We start from the raw sequence: 22,981 nt of genomic DNA on the forward strand, positions 1-22,981 counted from the left end.
TGCAATGGGGGAACGGAGAGGGAGGGGGGTCGCCGATTTAATGAAGCGGCCTTGCTGTGGATGTGCTGTGTCTTGCGACACTGCTCCTGACCCAGGGCAGTAGACAAGGTGCAGGGATGACCCGTCATCCAGGAGGTGCTAAGATGAGAGGAAGGGTGGAGGGGTGTGGAGTGTATTCAGGGATGGAATGGGTGGAAATGATTTTATGCCTTTTCCTTTTTGGCTACCTCCCTTGTAAGGGGGAAGGAGCCTTGGTATATGTATGTATGTATTAAGCAATGCCCTAAAATACTCCGCCCATCTTCCTCTGACAAACATTTCCTCTGCCACACCATTTACATGAAAAATCCTGACAATTCAAAGGACTCACACTATATGAACTCAATTTTAATAGACTGTCACAACTCCCACAATCATTGGTCAATCCCAAATATCTCTTAGTAATTCCTTTCATTTATGTAACTTCACATGAGGAAAAACTAGTCTAAAGAACTGACCTTCTTTCCTGGGTGCAGTCTCATATGAGCATATGGACAACCATAACACTGCAGAGGACATCTGTGAAGTAACCAACCATCTAGACTTTCCTGAATTTCACTGTGCACATTTTGGTAGTGATAGCTGAATTCATCTCGTCGCATTTCCTGTAAAAGCAATCCATCAATCAATCCATTTCCCCATTTCTTTCTCATAGGAGACCTGTGGCCCCCAGGAAACTGGCTACAGCTACCAGTTCGTCCCATAAATTACTCAGTACAGAGGTTTCATATTACTCTCTGAAACTAGTAAATGTAAGGCAATGCAGTTTTTGTTTTGTGATCTCAGTATGTGTTTCTGTGTGAATATTTTGTGGGTTACTGGGAGCATGTTATTGTAGATACAGCAGAACATTACTGGGGTTGCTCTTATATTGCATTTAGTGAGCTGTATTTGTAAGATGCTATGCAAGGGTTGGGTGGGGCTGAGGGCTTCTGCTTATAACTGTAAGATTGTTGTTCTCGTGACATGTTCTACAGAAAGGGTTTGGTCTCTAAGAATAGATGTTCTACTAGTGATTTTTTTAAGTGCAACCAAAACAAACCTAGCTGGCCTCTTTTCTGCCACTACCACACTCACTTCTTCATTCCACCATTCACTACCTTTCCAATTCTGTTTCCACTTAGTCTCCTTATTTCAAATACCATTTCTGCACACTTTAATATCTGATACACATATGTCTTTAAATAAGAATAAAAATAGTCAATCATAACTCAAACACAAGTGCTGTATAATTATAGAGGCTTGACAGTTTGTACATACCTGCATACACTGAAATGTAAACATTGGACGTGGTTTGGTTTGGTGCCTAGAGTAATGCTTCAGTCCCAGCTCTACTGTAAGGGCTCCAGGGGTCAGGGCAGCAGGTGGAGGAGTTCTAAAACGAGCCCTTTTCCCAATCACTCTCCCAGTCTCATCAATGATGAGGTTCTTTTTATCTGATTCCTCAACATCCTCTTCATCGGAGTCCTCAACTTTTGCATACATGATCATTCCAAGGGGTCCTCTCTTTCTTATCTGTGTAGTTCCAAAAAAAGAATAAGAAATCATATTTATTTACTTGATATTCACTCTGCAATAAAAGCCCATTTACAATGATTGAGGAATTTGGTGACAGAGTTTGGGAGAGTGTGTGATAGAAGAAAGCTGAAGATAAATGTGGGTAAAAGTAAGGTGATGAGATGTTCAAGGGGTGAAAGTGGCAGCAGACTGGAAGTTAGCATTAAGGGAGAGCGACTGGAGGAAGTGGATAGTTTTAGATACTTGGGTGCAAATGTGGCAGGAAAAGGTGGAGTGGAGGTGGAGGTGGAGGTAGAATATAGATTGAGAGAAGCGAGTAAACGCCTTGGTGGATTAAAAAGTGTAATGAGGAATAGACATTTGGGAATGGATGCTAAGAGGACTGTATGAAGGATTGATTGTGCCAACAGCACTGTATGGGGCAGAAACATGGAACATAAGAGAGGAAGAGAGAAGGAGTTTGAATGTGTTTGAGATGAGGTGTCTGAGAAGTATGATGGGGGTTACTAGGCTAGATAGAGTGAGAAATGAGGAGGTGAGGAGGAGAACAGGGGTGGAAAGGGAGTTGGGAGATAGGGTTGATGAAAGAGTATTAGGATGGTTTGGACACATGGAAAGAATGAGTGAAGAAAGACTAGTAAAAGAGGTATGGAAGGTAGATGTGGAGGGAGTGAACATGAGGGGACGTCCTAGGATGAGGTGGATGGATGGGGTGAGGGGTGCATTGGGGAAGAGGGGAATGTCCGTTGAGGAAGGACATGAGAGGACAGAAGACAGGGGTGAATGGAGAATGGTTGTATATGGTTGATGTTGTGATGCATGAGGTGGATTGGGCGGGGGGATGTGGGGTGAGGTAGTATGTGTGAGCAAAATTTGATGCAGCCTGAAGGGATTTCTCCCCGTCTTTTCCTTTTATGCAGGGGGGGACAGAGAGCGGGGGTCACCGATTTAATGAAGCAGCCTTGCTGTGGATGTGCTCTGTCTTGTGACACTGCTTCTGACCCAGGGCAGTGGACAAGGTGCAGGGATGACCCGTCATCCAGGAGGTGCTAAGATAAGAGGGAGGGTGGAGGGGTGTGGAGTGTATTCAGGGATGGAATGGGTGGGAATGATTTCATGCCTTTTCCTTTTTGGCTACCTCCCTTGTAAGGGGGAAAAAAGCCTTGGTATATGTATGTACAATGATGCTAGCTGGAGTTCTCCCAGACCCTCTGATGCTTTCACTCTTTGGAGTAAAATAAAGGTTGGGGATCCCTACTTCCCTCACTTCATCCCATCTAGTCAACTTCTATGATATACAAAGGAACACAGTGGAACCACCCCTACCACCTAAGGGTAATCTGAGAGGAAAAAAGTTACAGAAGTAAGAAGTAGGTTCAAGGGGACAGGATACAGGAGAGACAATAGTATCACAAAAGATTCTCATTCCTTTATGAGTAGAAATTTTACTCTAATATACACAAATGATGTGTGGTTACAGTCTGTTAGTGCATAAAGTACTGACTCTATGCCATATATTCAATATCCCAGTATAGGTGGATGAAGGGTGTCACTATTTAATGAACTGTTGCAGGTAAACCACCACCAGACAGTCTGGCCCTACTGTGGAAATGCTCTCTCTTGCTGCATTACCTATAGCACAAGCAATGTGGCAGGAGACAGGAATGACTTTTTGTCCATGAGGTACTAAGATGGAAGGGACAACAAATAGGTTTTTGGATGGCTGTATGCTTTGATTTGGCTACTCCCCTTATAGGGGGAAAAAGGGCTTTTGTTATATGTATGTATTTTACCTAGTTGTATTTTATGGAACGAGAGCTATGCTCATAGTGACCCGTTTTTGTATCTCTCCGCATCCAGTTTATTCTTAAAATCATGTATAGTTTTGGCATTCACTGTTTCTCCGTTCAATTTGTTCCAGACATCAATCACTCTATGTGGGAAACTATTCTTTTTCAGGTCTCTTCTATAAGTGTCCTTCTTTAGTTTCTTTTCATGTCCTCTTGTTTTTCTTCTGTCCCACTTTAATAAGTCATCTCTGAAATGAAAATCCATGTGAACAAGTTGCATAAACATGGCAAAGGAAACATGGACTGGAAGTGAAGCATTTATTCCTGATGTTTCATCTATTGACTTTCTCAAAGGAATGAGCATACTGGATACATGCATTTCTTTGAGAAAGTCAATAGACGAAATGTCAGGAATAAACGCTTCACTTCCAGCCCATGTTTCCTTTGCCGTGTTTATGCAAGTCATCTCTATCGAGGACTTCCATCCCTTTCATAATTCTGTAAATGGGCAATAAATCACCTCTTTCTCTTCTCTGTTCCAGTGTTGACAGATGTAGTTTCTCCAATCTTTGTTCATATGTCAGATTTGCTAGTGTAGGTGCCATTTTTGTCGCTGCTCTTTGGATTCTTTCTAATTTTCTTATGTTCTTCTTTGTGCTGGGTGCCCACAATGTTGTGGCACATTCTAGTTTAGGTCTTATCAGTGTAACCACTATTTTTTTTAACCATCTCCTCATCTATGTAGTCGAAGGCCACTTTCACTGATCTTAATAAGTTAAAAGTCTCTCCAAATAATTTGTTGACGTGTTTGTCAGGTGTCAAGTTACTTGAGATGATTACTCCCAGGGCCCTTTTTGAATTGACTTTTTTTACTTTTTTGTTTCCAATTTTGTATTGACCCGATACTCTATTTTTGGTTTTTCCAAATTCCATTATGCTACATTTCTTGATGCTGAAGCTCATCTCACATTTCTGACTCCATTCCCATATTTTGTCTAGGTCTTCTTGTAGCGATCTACAATCTTCTTCCGTTTTTACTCTCTTGAGTAATTTGGCATGGTCAGCAAAGAAGTTCATGTAACAATTTACTCCCTCATCCATATTTATATATATGGCAAACATTAAAGGAGCCAATACAGAGCCTTGCGGGACGGCACTTTTCACATCTTCCCTGTTTGAATTTTTGTCTCTTAGTACCACTCTCATTTTTCTTCCAAATAAGAAGTCCTTCATCCATTCTAGCAGCTTACCCTGTATTCCTATTATTTCTACTTTTCTTATTAATTCTTTATGTGGTACCTTATCGAATGCCTTCTGCAAATCCAAGAAGGTGCAATCTACCCAGCCATCTCTTTCTTGTATTATTCCAATTAATCTCGAGTAAAAGCAAATTAGGTTTGTGGTACATGATCTTCCACTTCTAAAGCCAAATTGTTTAGGGTTTATTATTTTATTTTCTTCCAAGTGTTTGGTCCATTTATTTCTGATGACTTTTTCACATATTTTTGCTACTGTGCTTGTAAGGGATACCAGTCTGAAATTTGTAGGATCTTCCCTATTTCCTCCTTTGTATATTGGTACTATGTTTGCATCTTTCCAATCTTGCGGTACCTTTCCTTCTTTGAGTGAGGAGTCTATTATCTTGTATAGTTTGTCTGTCAGTTCGTCTATACACTCTTTCAGTATCCAATTTGCAATTCTGTCTGGTCCATGCGATTTCCTGACATCTAGGTTTTTTATTTGATCTCTTATTTCTTTTTGTGTTACCTTTATTTCTTTCATTTTGGGTGATCTTTCTTGTTTTCTATCTTCCCAAAATTGTGAGCTCTCAATTGTAAAAACTGACCTGAAATGTCTGATCATGACTTCTGCCATTTCTGTATCATCTATATATTCTTTATCTCCTTCACGCAATTTCACTATTTCGTGTTTATCCTTTAGTTTTTCATTTATATATCTGTAAAAGAGTTTGGGTTGATCCTTACATTTGTCTATGATATTTTTTTCATAATTTATTTTTCTTTCTGGCGTATATTCACATATTCGTTCCCAAGTTTTGTATATGTTTGCCATTTGGATGTTTTTTTTTTTGTCTTTTTTCCATTTTTCCAGGCTTTGTCTCTTCTGTCTCTAGCCTCGCTGCACTTTTTGTTATACCAACACTTTATATAAATCTCTTTTTGTTTCATTTTTGGTGGATATTTGTCAATTCCTTCCTTCTTTGAGTATGTTCCATTTGTCTTCCATCTTTGTTTCCTCTTTGGAAAATTTGTCCCAGTTAGAGTTTTGGAAAAAATTTCTTAGTTTTTCAAAATCTGTTTTGTTGTACATTAATTTTCCTTCTCTATGCTTATCATTTCTACCTACATTGTTTTGTTCTTTTAATTCAAACTCTAAGAGGAGACTGTATGAAGGAGTGATTGTGCCAACAGCACTGTATGGGGAAGAAACATGGAACATAAGAGAGGAAGAGAGAAGGAGTTTGAATGTGTTTGAGATGAGGTGTCTGAGAAGTATGATGGGGGTTACTAGGCTAGATAGAGTCAGAAATGAGGAGGTGAGGAGGAGAACAGGGGTGGAAAGGGAGTTGGGAGATACGGTTGATGAAAGAGCATTAGGATGGTTTGGACACATGGAAAGAATGAGTGAAGAAAGACTAGTAAAAGAGGTATGGAAGGCAGATGTGGAAGGAGTGAACATGAGGGGACGTCCTAGGATGAGATGGATGTATGGGGTGAAGGGGGCTTTGGGGAAGCGGAGAATGTCTGTTGAAGAAGGACGGGAGAGGACAGAAGACAGGGGTGAATGGAGAATGGTTGTATATGGTTGATGTGATGCGTGAGGTGGAGTGGGTGGGGGGATAGGGGGCGAGGTAGTATGTGTGAGCAAAATTTGACGCAGCCTGAAGGGATTTCTCCCCGTCTTCTCCTTTTATGCATGGGGGGATGGAGAGGGGGGGAGGTTCGCCGATTTAATGAAGCGGCCTTGCTGTGGATGTGCTGTGCCTTGTGACACTGCCTCTGACCCAGGGCAGTGGACAGGGTACAGGGATGACCCGTCATCCATGAAGTGCTAAGATGGGAGGGAGGGTGGAGGGGAGTGGAGTGCATTTGGGGATGGAATGGGTGGGAATGATTTTATGCCTTCTTCTTTTTGGCTACCTCCCTTGTAAGGGGGAAAAAGCCTTGGTATATGTATGATGTATGTATTAGTATATGGTCACTCTTTCCAATTGGTATTTGTACTCCATTTTCTTCACAATATCTGGTTCAGAAGTTAATATTAAGTCTAGTTTCAACAGTTCCTCATTATTTCTATATCTAGTATTTTTCTTAACCCTTTGAGTTAGGGTGCATTCGATGGTCATATCTTGTAGGATGTTGCTCCAATGATCTTCTCCTCCTTTTACTATCATTTCTTCCCAGATTATATCCTTTGCATTAAAATCACCCATGATTACTATGTTTCTATTCTCTTTTAAAAAGTAACCCATTTAGCACATTCATTGAGTCTTCCAGTAATTTAGAATGTTTGCTATCTGACCAAGCCTGTGTTTTTGGTGGTACATACACTACAAAAAACTTTCTGCCTTTCATCCTTTTGTTTACAATTTTGATCATAATTAGTTCTACATTGCCTTGGCCTTCATTTATCTTTGTCACATTTAGACCCTTTTTGGTCAATATCATGACATCTCCTCCCTGCTTTTCTGTTCTATTTTTCACCCAGTGGTTGTATAGACCTTATCCCACTATGCTTGTTGATATATTTCCTTTCAGTTTTGTCTCCACAATTCCCATGATGTCAGGTTTTTCCATTTCTAGATAGTCATTTAGCTAATTGATTCCAGAGATCATGCAGTCGATATTTGTGTATGCCATCTTTAGTTTCCTATTATCCTTCCTTTTTTGGTTTAAGTTTCTATTTTTTTGATGTACCATTTTGGTGTGTCTATGAGACAGTGCCTTTTGGGGATTACACCTCTCGGGCTTTCCACTATACTTATATCTAGTTCTTTGTTGGTTCATTTGTTCTTCTTTCTCTTTCTCCATTATGCCATAACTATACCCACTTCAGGAACTCGAATACTTTACCGGTCACTTTGAGTACCATAGCCTACTCATCACATACAATAACAACAATAGGTTTCATATGTATGTAGGCATGCATGTATACAATATATATATATGTATATTATATATATTCTTTTTGGCTACCCCCCTTGTGAGGGGGAAAAAACTTTGGTATATGTATGTATATTATATATATAAATGACTAAAATCAAATTAACTCACCTTTTCAACACGAGGTTCCTGGACCCACTTCATGTTTTCTGGATCTTTAACTGACAAAGTTTCTCTCCACACTTTTGCTACCTTGAAATCTGGTTCGTCTGGGTCATACCGGCAGAAGTGGCAGAGGTCTTTCATGATACCGTGCGTACAACACAGTGCAGTTATGTCATCTATGTTGCGATTCCGCTGCTGCCTCTTCTCCTCCATCTTTTTTTTCTCCCCTGCAACATCATAATCATCTGCACCAAGTTCCTTCAATCCATTGTTTGGTTGTTCAGGTTGAGAGGAAACTGGAGATTTCTTCAGGAGCTTGGTGCAGACAGATGTTGATAGGCCTGTAAGCGTAGATAAGCATGGCATCAAGGGAAAGCAGGGAGCATAAGCAGGGGGGAGAAACCATCTGGGGGGGGAGGGGGCTTGAAGCAGATGAAGTAGGTCTCATCATGCTATACCATTTATGTGAACTTGTTTCCCATAATACAATAATATATGGGCAAATGGTGGAGAACTAACAATTCACACAATTCTGAAAACCATTCAAGAATTAAATTAAAGGTATCAATCTAAAGAAAAAGAAAAAAAAAAAAAAAAAAAAAAAAAAAAAAAAAAAAAAAAAAAAAAAAATGGGGGGGTGATTTTTTTTTTTTTTTTATGGAAATACATATCAACATCACAAAACCAAAGCACTGCTTCCTAGCCAGAAAAGCACAAAGTCTATGGGTGGAAAAGTGATGTCCTAAGTTTCTTTTATAAATAAACAATCCTTAAATTATGGGTTGCAAACCATTTATGGATAATAAGCTATGCAATGGGTTACAATGCTAGAGGGGTACTCAAGGGGAAAGTAAATCCTCATAAAAGTCAATGTTTGTCTTTTTATTGAATGAAGATACTATTATAATAGAGAATGTATTACTATACTAGGTGGCAGGAAAAGGTGGAGTGAAGGTGGAGGTAGAATGTAGATTGAGAGAAGCGAGTAAATGCCTTGGTGGATTGAAGAGTGTAATGAGGAATAGACATTTGGGAATGGATGCTAAGAGGAGACTGTATGAAGGAGTGATTGTGCCAACAGCACTGTATGGGGCAGAAACATGAAACATAAGAGAGGAAGAGAGAAGGAGTTTGAATGTGTTTGAGATGAGGTGTCTGAGAAGTATGATGGGGATTACTAGGCTAGATAGAGTCAGAAATGAGGAGGTGAGGAGAAGAACGGGGGTGGAAAGGGAGTTGGGAGATAGGGTTGATGAAAGAGTATTAGGATGGTTTGGACACATGGAAAGAATGAGTGAAGAAAGACTAGTAAAAGAGGTATGGAAGGCAGATGTGGAGGGAGTGAACATGAGGGGACATCCTAGGATGAGATGGATGGATGGGGTGAAGGGTGTTTTGGGGAAGAGGGGAATGTCTGTTGAGGAAGGACAGGAGAGGACAGAAGACAGGGGTGAATGGAGAATGATTGTATATGGATGATGTTGTGATGCATGAGGTGGAATGGGCAGGGGGATGGGGGGTGAGGTAGTATGTGTGAGCAAAATTTGACACAGCCCGAAGGGATTTCTCCCCATCTTCTCCTTTTATGCATGGGGGGATGGAGAGGGGGGGTCGCCGATTTAATGAAGCAGCCTTGCTGTGGATGTGCTGTGTCTGGCGACACTGCTTCTGACCCAGGGCAGTGGACAAGGTGCAGGGATGACCCGTCATCCATGAGGTGCTAAGATAAGAGGGAGGGTGGAGGGGTGTGGAGTGTATTTAGGGATGGAATGGGTGGGAATGATTTTATGCCTTTTCCTTTTTGGCTACCTCCCTTGTAAGGGGGAAAAAGCCTTGGTATATGTATGTATGTATTACTATACTAAGGATAAATTGAAATACAATATTGAATGTACAGTTTTGCAGTGAGCTTGATACTGTCAATAAGTATATTCAATAATATAATATGATTATGTTCAGGTGTACTTAGGTTCACTGGCTTTGTGGTTTAGAGCATTACTTTTTGGGGCAGAGGTCAGGAGTGGAGGTTGATTAAATCTGCCTGGCAGCTAGTGAAAACATAATAAGGGCATGTAACATTAAATTTCACTTCAAAAATATCTCCATTACATGACACCAATCAAACCCTCTGAGAGGCCGACTTGCAACATTAAACTGAATAAAAGAAAAGAAAATTTAATCATATGCAGCTCTAGCTATATTTTTGTCTGTACATTATGAAGCTTCACTTTTGTGGCCTTGGGTTACAGAGCTGAGGGAAAAAAAAAAAAAAAAAAAAAAAAAAAAAAAAAAAAAAATTCTAGGTCAAGGGGGAGTTTGAGGAACACTAAAGGTACAAGAGAACTCCAAAAGATATTGTACATTCTAATACAATATCATATATCTTAACATATTCTGTATGGTTTCCTATAATAATGCACTAAAAAGTGGCCCCAAACATCACCCACAGATTTCTCAGGGGGGGTTGAAGGACTGTTGTCTGTGTAGTATTAGTGTTGTCCCCTCGGCTGAAATGCCTGACTTCAACCTGTGAGTCAAGCATGCCCTGAGCCAGCCATCTACTGCCTGGGACAACATGGCAAAGTTCACAGGTGTCTCTAAGTGCTAAGGTGGAGGATACATATACTCTCCCAATGCAATAAAAAATGTTGTTATAAACTCAATGCTTAGTCTCTCCTTGCTGGGTTCCATGGTGAGTGGGGAGCTTAGGAGGGTTAATTTTTACATCTAAGTATCTGGCACCCAGACATGGCACTTTGGGTGGGGATGGGCTTACAACTTGCCCCTCTCAAACCCACCAAACCTGCTAGTGGGCAGCTATAGTGGTGCAAATAAGGCATGAGCACATTGAGCCAGGCCTGGAGTGAACCTCTGAGCAGTCTCCATATGAATGCCTGCAACATTCTTTCCCTTCCAAAGATGACCGATTACCACTGGAACAATAATCTTTTTAACACAATTTACTTAAAATTTCTTTATAATTATACACGGAATGAAATCCAAACACTGTTAGAATGTATTATGCCATCTGGTTTTGGAGACAAGAAGGAAAGAAGGAAAGAGGGAAAGAGAGAAAAAGAGACAGAGAATATATGCAATGGAGGTAAAACAGCTTCAGTATTATTCAAAATTGTAAGCAAAACTGTATTACTAGAGACTTTATGTTAAGTCAAACCTCGGTTATCGAACGCTTCTGTTCTCGACCAAATCGGTTTTCGACCAAAAATTTCGAGAATTTTACGTCTCAGAACTCGACCAAATTTCGGCTCTCGAACAAACCGAAAGAAGCCGAGCGTACCCGAACGCGGCTCACTCGCGAGCCGAAAGAACTCGAACGCTAAGGACGCTTCCTCCGTAGCGCATTTGCGATCAAAGTTCATTCCGAGCAGACGTGTTCGTTCTTATTTACGTAAATCTGACTTTTTTCATCTTTGCATCGTGTATTAGCCCCTAATCATGGGTCCAAAGAAAGCAAGTTCAAGTGGTGAAGAAAAGAGGAAAGTAGTGCGCAAAACTATTGAATTTAAAAAAGAATTAATAGCGAAATATGAATCTGGCGTTCGTGTGTCTGCGTTGGCTAAGGAGTTTGGGATGGCGAAATCGACGATAAGCACCATCCTAAAAAATAAAGACCAGGTTAAAGCAAGTGATGTGGCTAAAAGATCAAGTGTTTTTAGCAAACAAAGGCCACAGGTATTGGAGGAAGTGGAAAAACTTTTGCTGATTTTCGTAAATGAGAAACAGTTAGCAGGTGATACTCTTAGTGAAGATGCAATTTGTGCCAAAGCAAGACAATTGTATGAAGATTTGATAAAAAAAGATCCTAGCATTATTCCGGAAGGGTTTGATAAGCAAGCAGAGGGTGGTTTGAAAAGTTTAAGAAAAGAAGTGGGATACACTTATTTATGGTAAACAGTATACAGTGCAGTTTATGGTGTAAAATAGTAAAAAAAAAAATTAGAAAAAGTTGTTTTTTAGACTTGGAACGGATTAAAATTATTTACATTGATTATAATGAGAAAAATTGTTTCGGTTTTCGAACAAATCGCTTTTCGAACAGCCTTCTCGAACGGATTATGTTCGAAAACCGAGGTTTGACTGTATATGCAAAATATTTCCTGACGGCAAATTATTTGACTGATTTGACAAGCTGTAACATTTGGTCTTATCCTTATTCCATTTCTATTCTTTACATAACCACTCCCATTACATCATATTGATACATATAAATACCAAAGGCTTTGTCCCCCTTACAAGGGAATCCACTCCAACCCATTCCATCCCCTACAAACTCCATTCCCATTCATCTCCCCTTCCTCTCTCTTATCTTGGCTCCTTCTGGATGATGGATCATCCCTGCATTTTGCCAACTACCCTGAGTCAGAAGCAGTGTTGCAAGACACAGCACATACACAGCAAGGTTGCTTCATTAAATCAGCGAATCCCACTCTCCATCCCCTCATGTAGCAAAAGAGAATATGGGGAGAAATCCCTTCGGGCTGCATCAAATGATTTTTCACACATACTCCCTCACCCCCCCATCCCACACTCAGTCCCTTTCATGCATCACAGCATCATTCATACACAACCATTCTCCATTCACCACTGTTTTCTCTCATTCTTCCTCAACAGACATTCCCCTTTTTCCCAATGCCCCTTTTACACCATCCTCCATCTCATCCTTGGTCGCCCCCTCATGTTCACTCCTTCTATGCCTTCCACACCTCTTTTTACTAATCTTTCTTCTCTCATTCTTTCCATGTATTCAAACCATCCCAATACTCTTTCATCAACCCTATCTCCCAACTCCCTTTACATTCCCATTCTCCTCCTCACCTTCTTCTTTCTCATTCTATCCAGCCTAGTAACCCCTATCATACTTCATAGGTACCTTATCTCAAACACATTCGGAATTACAAGGTCCTCCTTCAGGAGATGAATGAACGTGGGAGCCGTCACGTAGTCTGTGGGATCCTCCCGAGGATCTACGCAGGCTCGTGTTGGAACAGTAGAGCCATAGGGATCAATGATAGGATATCGCAGTTGTGCACACAATTGGGATACCACTTTCTTGATCCTTGGTATCTCTTTTCTAGGCGCCATGACCTTTATGCTTCTGATGGGATCCACCTTACCCGCAGAGGCAAAGATGTTCTTACAAACTTCATTGTGGGAGTTTGTAATGAACTAGCTCCTTTTTTAGGGTAGAAGCCCAAAGGGAAGGGGAAATAGAATGTACATGGGAAAACAGTGTAGAGTATAGCATTAATGTAAACAATGTGCCAGTATAGGACAAAATATAATTTTAGGATATAATGTCGGTAGAGGACGAAATGTTACATTAGGATGTAATGTCATAGGACAAAATGTTGCAATGGGATGTAATGACAGTGGAGGACAAAAGATAACGATGGGAAGTAACGATAGTGGAGGACAAAATATCATGATAGGATGTAATGATAATGGAGGAGAAAATATCATGGTAGGATATAATGTCAGTGGAGGACAAAATATAATTTTAGGAAGGGATACCGGACAGAATGTCAATGAAGGCCAAAATATCATGATGGGATGTAATGACAGTGGAAGACAAAAGATCATGATGGGATGTAATTATAGTGGAGGAAAAAATATCACGGTAGGATATAATGTCACTGGAGGACAAAATATGATTTTAGGAAGGGATGCCGGACATAATGTCAATGAACGACAGGAGGCCGGCGTGAATCACGGTGACATAGGGGGACAAAATGTACAAAAGAGATCGGATGACTGTGATCGACCAGATGTCTGTGATGGGGGAAGTGTTAATTTTGATGGGAGAAATGTTAATAAGGCATTGAATGTCAATGAAGGACCAAATGATAATATAGAGCAAGGTATAAATAAAAAAACAAAATGATGATGTAAGACATGATATTGAAACTCACAATGTGTCAAAAAGAAATAATCATGAGTTTCTTAAAACCATCTACTTTAATCCTCGTAGTATTAGGAACAAATTTCAAGAAATACAGGCGTATGTCAAAAGCGAAAATCTCGATATGATAGGAATAACTGAGACATGGTTAAATGGTACAGAGTTTGAAGCTGAATTTAATATTGCGGAATTTAAACACTTTCATCAGGATAGAAACCACAAGAAAGGTGGGGGTGTTCTGTTGTACGTTAACCACTTCACTACGGGCCAAAATCTCGCGGGCAGCATTAGCTGCCAGACGTACGATGTTGCGTCATAATACTCGCATCATAAAAAATAGTCACCACTTATATCGATCATTCTCTCTTTCACCTGTGAATTTTGATAACCATAGAAAATGTGATGAAGCCAGTTTAGAGAGTATGTCATTTACGCAGGGACAACTACAATAAATATAATCAAGACGCCGATATGGCAGCCTCGCGTATCCACTTGCTCCTCATGCCGCCTACGTAGGCGGCACCGTATGGAAGAGGTTAAAAACAATGTTCATGCTTGTGTTTTAGAGAAAGTGAAACAGGATGCATATGATAGTTTGTGGGTTGAGTTAACCCAAACAAATGGACAAAAAATGAATATAGGTGTAATATATAGGCCAAAGACATTATCATTAGCAGACGACAAACTGTTATTTCAAGAACTGTCTAGTTTCTGCAACCGGGATTTATTGATAATGGGTGATTTCAATTTTACTGACATTGATTGAATGACCCTTCAACATGGCCATATAGGTAGTCGCTTGATTGATTTCCTTGGTGACAATTACTTAATTCTTTTAACATTATGTTGTAATTAATTGACCACAAAAGCGAACGTTAGAGAACTTACCTGGTTGAGTTCTCTAACTAATCGTTGGAACTGTTGTATTCTCGAGGCTTCGATGTAATTGTAGAAATCCCTTGCCGAGGTTTATTTGTCCTTCTGGTACCAGAGTTGAAGCTTGTCTCACGTATAGTTGACTAAACTTAGTCTCGTTCGGTTGGAATTCTTATGAGCCTTCAAAACGGCTTCGAAGCCACGGGACAACTGATACTTCAAGTAAGTTCTCAAGTTCCCGATTTGTTAATCAAAATTACAACATAGGATTAAATAAATAATAAAGAGGGAGGGGAGTTTAATAATATATTAATTAAAATTACGATAGTGTGGTACGAAGTTACAGGAAAGGTTCCCGATTCGAAAATTAAACAAGCTTTCAGGAAATTGCCGTAGCTCAAGTAAACAATGCCATTCCCGTAACAACAATTACCACAATTCAGCATATAAAAGAGCCCACGAGATATGGAAACTTACTCGATCTATTGATCACTAGCCGTGAAAGCATGGTAACTGATGTAGAAGTCGGTGAATCTGTTGCAAATAGTGATCACAACTTAGTTAGATTCAAACTCCTAAATTTTTTTAGAATAGATACTTGTGTTTCTAAAATACCCAATTTCAGTAAAGCTCAGTTCATAGGACTACGTCAGGAGCTTCAGCTTACAGATTGGGAGGCAAAATTAAACGAAAGACCTGTAGATCAGATGTGGGAAATATTTCAAAATACACTAAGATGATTCAAACTTACATTCCTTTTAAGGACAGACGTCCCCCAAATCAGGCTCGACAAAGAAACTGAAAAAAGTATTGCTAAAAAGAGACAGGCTTATAAGAAATATAAGTGCTCGGGTGCATCTAATGACTATGAAAGTTATGTATCAATACAGAGAGATTTAAAAAAGACAATAAGAAAAAGAAAACAACGATACGAAATGAACATTGCTCATAAATCCAAAGAGAATCCCAAAGAATTCTATAGTTACATTAGAGATAAAAAGGTTGTTAGGAATCACATTGGTCCACTATTATCTGCTGACGGTCAACTTGAATATTTAAATGAAGGAATGTGTAATATCTTAAACAATTATTTTAGCTCGGTATTCATAAACGAAACACCTCAAAGTGAACTCCAAACTGAAACCTGTGAAAAGTCTAGGGTAAACTTACTACGGTAAATATAACAAAAGAAAAAATTAAAAGGTGTATAGATAAACTCAAAGTTAATAAAACACCAGGGCCTGACGGTTGGCATCCAAAAATCTTAAAGGAAATGAAAAATGAGATTGTTGTTCTATTAGAAATAATTTTCAAGAAATCCATCATATCCGGAGATGTCCCAAGAGAATGGAAGCTAGCTAACACTCCCATATTCAAAAGAGGTGACAAAAAGAAGCCAAATAACTATAGGCCTCTATAGGCCTATAAGTTTGACTTCAATCGTAGGAAAAATAATGGAAACTATCATCAGAGATGCTATCGAACATCATTTAGAAAGTAACCATTTGATAAATGATAGCCAGCATGGTTTCAGATGGAAACATTCTTGCGTGACTAACTTACTTGAATTCTACAACACAGTTATCTCAAATTATGACAAAAGAAACAATATAGATTTAATATATCTAGACTTTGCAAAAGCTTTTGATACCGTCCCACACGAAAGACTACTTACTAAATTAGCTTTACAAGGAATAAGTGGTAGCCTATTAGGTTGGACTAGTAATTGGTTGAATGGTCGAAAACAGAGAGTTGTTTTAAATGGAAAAACTTTTAGATGGAAAAATGTTACAAGTGGAGTTCCTCAGGGTTCCATTCTTGGGCCACTTCTATTCATAGTACGGTATATATAAATTATATAGACCATGGACTAAAATCTACTGTTTCCAAATTTGCTGATGATACAAAACTGTGCGGAATGGCAAATGATCACTTAAACCAATTAGATATTCAAGAAGATTTAGATACATTACAGCAATGGTCTGAAAAGTGGCTAATGAAATTTAACACAAGTAAATGCAACGTAATGCACATAAGTAAAAATAACAGTAAGTACGATTACAAGTTATTTGGAAATTCGTTAACATAAGTGGATAGTGAAAAAGATCTCGGCATAATTATCAGTAACGACCTCAAATCATCTAAGCAGTGTATTTCAGCCTCTGAGAAAGCAAATAATTTTCTAGGACTGATTGCACGATCTTTTGATTTCAAAAGTCCATCACTCATTAACAAGCTATATAAATCGTTAGTTCGTCCACATTTGGAATATGCTGTTTCCGTATGGTCACCAAATCTCATTAAAGACATTGACAGACTGGAAAAAGTACAACAGTGAGCCACAAAACTTATTCCAAATATAAGAAATAAATCATACAAAAATCGACTAAAACATATGAATCTGTTTTCCCTAAAAAAGCGTAGACTAAGAGGTGACTTGATACAGGTCTTTAAGATTCTAAAGGGAATTGACAACATCAAAAGTGACAAAATTTTCACATTGAATGAGAATCAGACAAGAAACAATGGTCTCAAACTGTCCGGAAATAGATTCAATTTGGAAGTAGGTAGAAACAACTTTGCCATGTAGTTAATCAATGGAATAAACTTCCTGCACAGGTAGTGCAATGTAGTTCAGTTCGAAGCTTTAAGAATCATTTAGATAAACACTAAGCAAGATGCTGTAATGATTATAATTTATTTTATATTATTTGTTTTTGTTTTGTTATCATTTGTCTGTTTGATTTTAATTTATTATTAGTTATATGTCAATTTATTATTATTTACTATTTACCTGTTTGTTTATTATTTAACTATACCTATGCATCTATTTATGTATTTTATTTGTTATTTACATTATTATAGTTTTTATTTATTATTTTATTATTATGATTTTTTTCACATCCGACCTAGATATGGACCAAAAGGTCTCCTGTCGGCATGCTCCGCCTTTGTAATCCTTTGTTACACATTCAAACTTGTCCTCTCTTCTTTTCTTATATGCCATGTTTCTGCCCCATACAATGCTGTCGGCATAATCACTCCTTTGTACAATCTCCTCTTAGCATCCATTCCCAAATGTCTATTTCTCATTACACTTTTTAATCCACCAAGGCATTTATTTGCTTTTCTCAATCTACATTCTACCTCCACTTCTCCATTTCCTGCCACATTCGCACCCAAGTATCTAAAACTATCCACTTCCTCCAGTCTCTCTCCCTTAATACTCACTTTGAGTCTACTACCACTTTCTCCTCTTGTACATCTCATCCCCTTACTTTTACCCACATTTATCTTCAACTTCTTTCGCACACCTTCCCAAGCTCTGTCACTAAATTCCTCAATCCCTCCTCTGATCCTGCCACAAGCACAGTGTCGTCAGCAAACAACAGCTAGCTTATCTCCCACTTTTGTCCATATTCTTTAAACATCTCCAGTCCCCAACCCATTACCCTTGCATTTACCTCTCGCACCACCCCACCCATGTATAAATTGAACAGCCAAGGCAACATTACACATCCCTGGTAAAGTCCCACCTTTACCTCAAACTACTCAGTCTCTCCATTTCAAATTCTAACACATGCTCTAGTACTGTAAAAACTCTTGACTGCTCTAAACAGCTTTCCTCCTATCCCACATAACTGCAAAACCTCCCACAGTGCCTTCCTGTCTACCCTGTCATAAGCCTTTTCCAGATCCATTAAGGCCCAAAAAACATCCTTAGCTTTTCCTAAAGTTTTCTCACATATCTGTCTTACCACAAAAATCTGATCCACACAACCCCTACCTTTCCTAAACCCACACTGTTCCTCACCAATTACTCCCTCTGTTCCTCTCCTAATCCTCTCAATCAAAATCCTCCCATAAGCCTTCCCAACTACACTTAACATACTGATCCCTCTGAAACAACTACATTCACACTTGTCCCCTTTTCCCTGGTAAAGTGGAACTATACAGGTACTCCTCCAGTCCTTTGGCACTCTACTCTCTCTTAAACAAACATTAAATAACCTCACCAGCCAGTCCACCATTACTGTACCTCCTTTTTTTTTTTTTTTTAGACATTCTGCATGGCATCCATCCAACACAGGTGCCTTACCTGCTCTCATCATCTTAACAACTACCTTCACCTCATCTTTTCTTATTTCTCCTCTTTTCCTCATTCATTATTATAATTTTCTTTGTACTTCCCACTGCAACTACCTTTCCTTTCCTATCCTCCTTCACATTTAGCCAACTCCCTAAAATAGTCTGCCCATCTTCCTCTTACTGCTGTCTCTTCAATTATCATCTCTCCATCTGCACCTTTTACCTTTTTTTTCTCTACTTGATTTGCCTCCTCTTCCTCTCTTAATTTCTTTCCAATTTTTTTTATTACTTTCAAAATTTTCTGTCATACTCTTACCCCATTTCACATCTGCTCTTCTCTTTACCTCCTTTATCTTATGCTTTAATTTTCTTTTCTTTTCTATGTATCTCTCATATGTTTCTTTTGTCCTATTTTGTAACCAATCTGTGAATGCTCACTTCTTCTCTTCTACAACCTTCTTTGCTTCCTCATCCCACCACTCACTACCCTTCCTTTTACTTCCTCCCATCCTCCTTGTTCTACACACCATCTTTGTACACCTTGTGACTCCCTCCTTGAACCATCCCCGTTCCTCCTCCACTCCTAGTTCTACTTTATCCTTCACTCCCTCCCACTCCTGTCCCAGCTTCTTGTACTAATTCTCCTTTTCTTTCTCATTTAAGCAGTTTACCTTAAGCACCTTTAAGCAGCTTACTTTAAGGAGCACTGTATGGGGCAGAAACATAGCACATAAGAGAGGAAGAGAGCAGTTTGAATGTGTTTGAGATGAGCTGCCTGAGAAGTATGATAGGGGTTACTAAGCTGGACAGAGTGAGAAATAATGAGGTATGGAGGAGGACGGCGATGGAAAGGGAGTTGGGAGATAGGGTTGATGAAAGGGTATTGGGATGGTTTGGACACATGGAAAGAATGAGTGAAGAAAGATTAGTAAAAGAGGTGTGGGAAGCAGAGGTAGAAGGAGTGAACATGAGAGGGTGACCAAGGATGAGATGGATGGATGGGGTAAATGGGGCATTGGGAAAGAGGGGAATGTCAGTTGATGAAGGATAGAAGACAGAAGATAGGGGTTAATGGAGAATGGTTGTGTATGGATGATGCTGTGGTGCATGAAAAGGAGTGAATGGGGGATGGGGATGAGGGAATATGTATGAAAAAATAATCTGATGCAGCCCAAAGGGATTTCTCCCCATCTTCTCTTTTTCTGCATGAGGGGATGGAGGGGGGAGGGGTTGCTGACTTAATGAAGTGGCCTTGTTGTGGATGTACTGTGTCTTGCAACACTGCTTCTGACCCAGAGCAGTTGGTGAGATGCAGGGATGACCCGTCATTCAGGAGGAGCCAAGATCAGAGGGAGGGAGGGAGGTGAATGGGAGTGAAGTATGTGGTGATGGAAGGAATGGGGGGTGGGTTTTCTGCCTTTGGTTTTTGGCTACCTCCCTTGTAAAGTGGGAAAAAGCCTTTGGTATGTACTTTAAGCACCTCCCTACCTTCCACCCATTTTCTCTTTCTCCATCTATCCTCCACTCTCAACTTACCTTATACCAAAAAATCTGATATTCCCCCACTCTCTCCCCTTAAAACATGGACATCCTTAAGTCTTCCTACTATTCTCCTGGTTAACACTATATATCCCATTAACCCCTTCGATACAATGACGCCTATGTAGGCATCATGAGGAGCAAGTGAGTACGTGAGGATGCCGATGTCGGCGTCTTGATTATATATATTGTAGCTGTACCTGCGTGACCCCCCATACTCTGTAAACTGGCTTCATCATATTTTCTATGGTTATCAAAATTCACAGGTGAAAGAGAACGAGCAATACAGTGGTAACTTTATTTTTTATAATGCGAGTATTATGACGCAAAATCACACGTCTGGCAGCTAATGCTGCCCACGAGATTTTGGCCCGTATTGAAGGGGTTAATGCCCTATCTACCACCCTTCCACTCACCACCCTCTCCCATGTGTATTTATACTTGACTTCCTTCCTAAACACTGTATTTTCTATCATCAGCTCCCTTTCTAGACAAATCTCCACCATCAACTCAATTTTTCCTCATACTGATGATTCAACATAATTCTATTATAATTATTGCAAAAAGCACAGCTCACTCATCACTTTTCTCTTCATGATCTTTAACCACTTCAGTATGATAACGCTTACATACGGTAGGCATTATGAGGCGCTAGAGGGTACACGAGGATGCCAGTGTCGGTGTCTTGATTATATTTTTTGTAGTTGTACATGAGTTATCCCCACATTCTGTGAACTGGTTTGGTCATATTTTCTATGTCTTTTATTACTCAGAGTAAAAGAGAACAAGTAATACAGCAGTGACTATATTCTGTAATGTGAGTAGTGTGATGCAAATTACATATAGCAGCCAATGCTGCATACAAGAATTTGAGTCGTACTGAAGTGGTTAAGGTTCTACTGGGAAGTAACTGAAATACAATGAAAACCAGTGATAGGGTAAGTGTGGAAAATCTGGCAAGTTTGCCAATTAGTAAACAAAGCAAAAAATCAAGTCCTCAGAGGTTACAAGAAAGCTCAAAGAATATTAGTTAAATATACAGTATATACATAAGTATCTGGAAAGATGTGTGGATACAAAGGATAGAAACTTTGTGGGTAAAAGAACTTACACTCCCACAAATAACTACGAAAAGATAAACACTTGTATAAGATAATAAAAGTGGCGAGACTACTTCTGAAGTTTTGTAGTCCATTAAGGCAAGACCTACATCAAAGCCTTCTGGAAGAAAGAGTGGCTATTACAAAAAGATGCATTTACTACAGCTAAGTTTTGCTCTGAATTTTGTCTTCAATATCACATATACAGGTATAAATGGAACACCAACACTTATGTGCAGTTTGATAGATTTATATGAGTTTCCTTCTATTGACATAAAAAAAAAAAAAAAAAAATATATATATATATATATATATATATATATATATACACACACACACACATAAATATACCAAGGTAATTACCAAACTCTATCTAGCATTAGTTAGACCCATCTTTGACTATGTGGTACAGTTTTAGTCTCTGTCTTACAGAATGAACATTAATTCACTGGAATCAGTACAGAGGAGAATGATCAAAATCATACACAGGGTCAGAAATTTACTTTACGAAGAGTGGCTTAGGCACCTTAACTTACACTCTCTGGAAAGACGCAGAGTGTGGGGTGATTTAATAGAGGTGTTCAAGTGACTCAAAGGCTTTAACAAGGGTGATGCAAACAAGGTTATCATATTACAATAATAGGGCAGGACTCACAGTAGATTTAAATTGGACAAATTTAGATTTAAGAAGGAAATAGGCAAGAATTGGTTTTAAAATAGGGTGGTCAACGAATGGAATAGACTTAGTAACCATGTAGTGAGTGCTGAAACTATTGGTTGTTTTAAGAAACAGTGAGACAACTTTATGGATGATAGGTAGTAATGGACATGGAACTGCCTAGTGTAGGCCTTATGGTCTCTTGCAGTCTCCTTCATTATGTTCCCCCTTACCATGAAGGTAGCCAAAGTCAAAAAGCATAATTTCACTTCTACCCATTCCACTCCCATCCCCCCCCTCATCTTAGCTCCTTATTTATGGATGACAGGCCATCCCTGCATCTTGCCCATCACCCTGGGTAAGAAGCAATGCAGCAAGACATAGCACATCCACAGCAAAGCCACTTAATTTAATTGGTGAGCCCCATCTCTGTCCCCTCATGGAGAAATATTGGAGATAGGGAGAAATCCCTTTGGGCTTTGTCAAAATACCAATCACACATAACCAGTCCCTAACTCCCCCATCCCAAACCCACTCCCTTCCATTCATCACAGTATCATCCATACACAGCCATTCTCCACTCACCCCAATCTTTTGACTTCTCCCTTCCTTCCTCAACAGACATCCCCTCTCCCTTCCTTCCTCAATAGACATCCCCCACTTGCTCAATACCCTTTTCACCCCATCTATCTGTCCATCTCATCCTCAGTTACCTCCACAAGTTTACTCCATCCACCTCTGCCTTTCACACCTCTTTTACTAATTTTTCTTCACTAATTTTTCTATGTGTCCAAACCATCCCAATACTCTTTCATCAACCTTATCTCCAATTTTCTTTTCCACCCTTGCTCTCACCCTCATTTCCCACTCTGTCTAACCTTGTAACCCCTACCATACTTCTCAGATATTTCAACTTAAACACATTTAAAAAATTTCTCTCTTATGTTCCATGTCACTGTCCCATACAGTAATGTTGGCACAATCACTCCTTTATACAATCTCCTCATAGCATCCATTCCCAAATGTCTATTTCTCATTACACTTTTTAATCCACCAAGGCATTTACTCACTTCTCTCAATCTACATTCTACCTCCACCTCCACTCCTCCCTTTCCTGCCACATTCACACCCAAGTATCTAAAACTATCCACTTCCTCCAGTCT

At 39.4% G+C, this 22,981-nt stretch overlaps 1 protein-coding gene across 7 annotated transcripts in view; it reads right to left on the reverse strand.

The window, feature by feature from the left end:
• LOC143018655 (F-box only protein 30-like) overlaps positions 1-22,981 on the reverse strand; it is a 142,104-nt gene that overhangs the window by 93,781 nt on the left and 25,342 nt on the right. For 6 of the 7 annotated variants that reach the window (XM_076174240.1, XM_076174242.1, XM_076174239.1 and 3 more), the window contains exons 5-7: positions 7,643-7,977; positions 1,300-1,554; positions 498-644 (exon numbers count right to left, since the gene is read on the reverse strand). In XM_076174240.1, the coding sequence (XP_076030355.1) occupies positions 498-644; positions 1,300-1,554; positions 7,643-7,977 (737 nt within the window). The remainder of the gene's footprint in view (positions 1-497; positions 645-1,299; positions 1,555-7,642; positions 7,978-22,981) is intronic. The other variant, XM_076174244.1, reaches the window with a different exon arrangement.

This window comes from Oratosquilla oratoria, chromosome 35 (genome assembly GCF_046742065.1).
Source record: "Oratosquilla oratoria isolate Oo_2021 chromosome 35, ASM4674206v1, whole genome shotgun sequence".
NCBI classification, from domain to species: Eukaryota; Metazoa; Arthropoda; class Malacostraca; order Stomatopoda; family Squillidae; genus Oratosquilla; species Oratosquilla oratoria.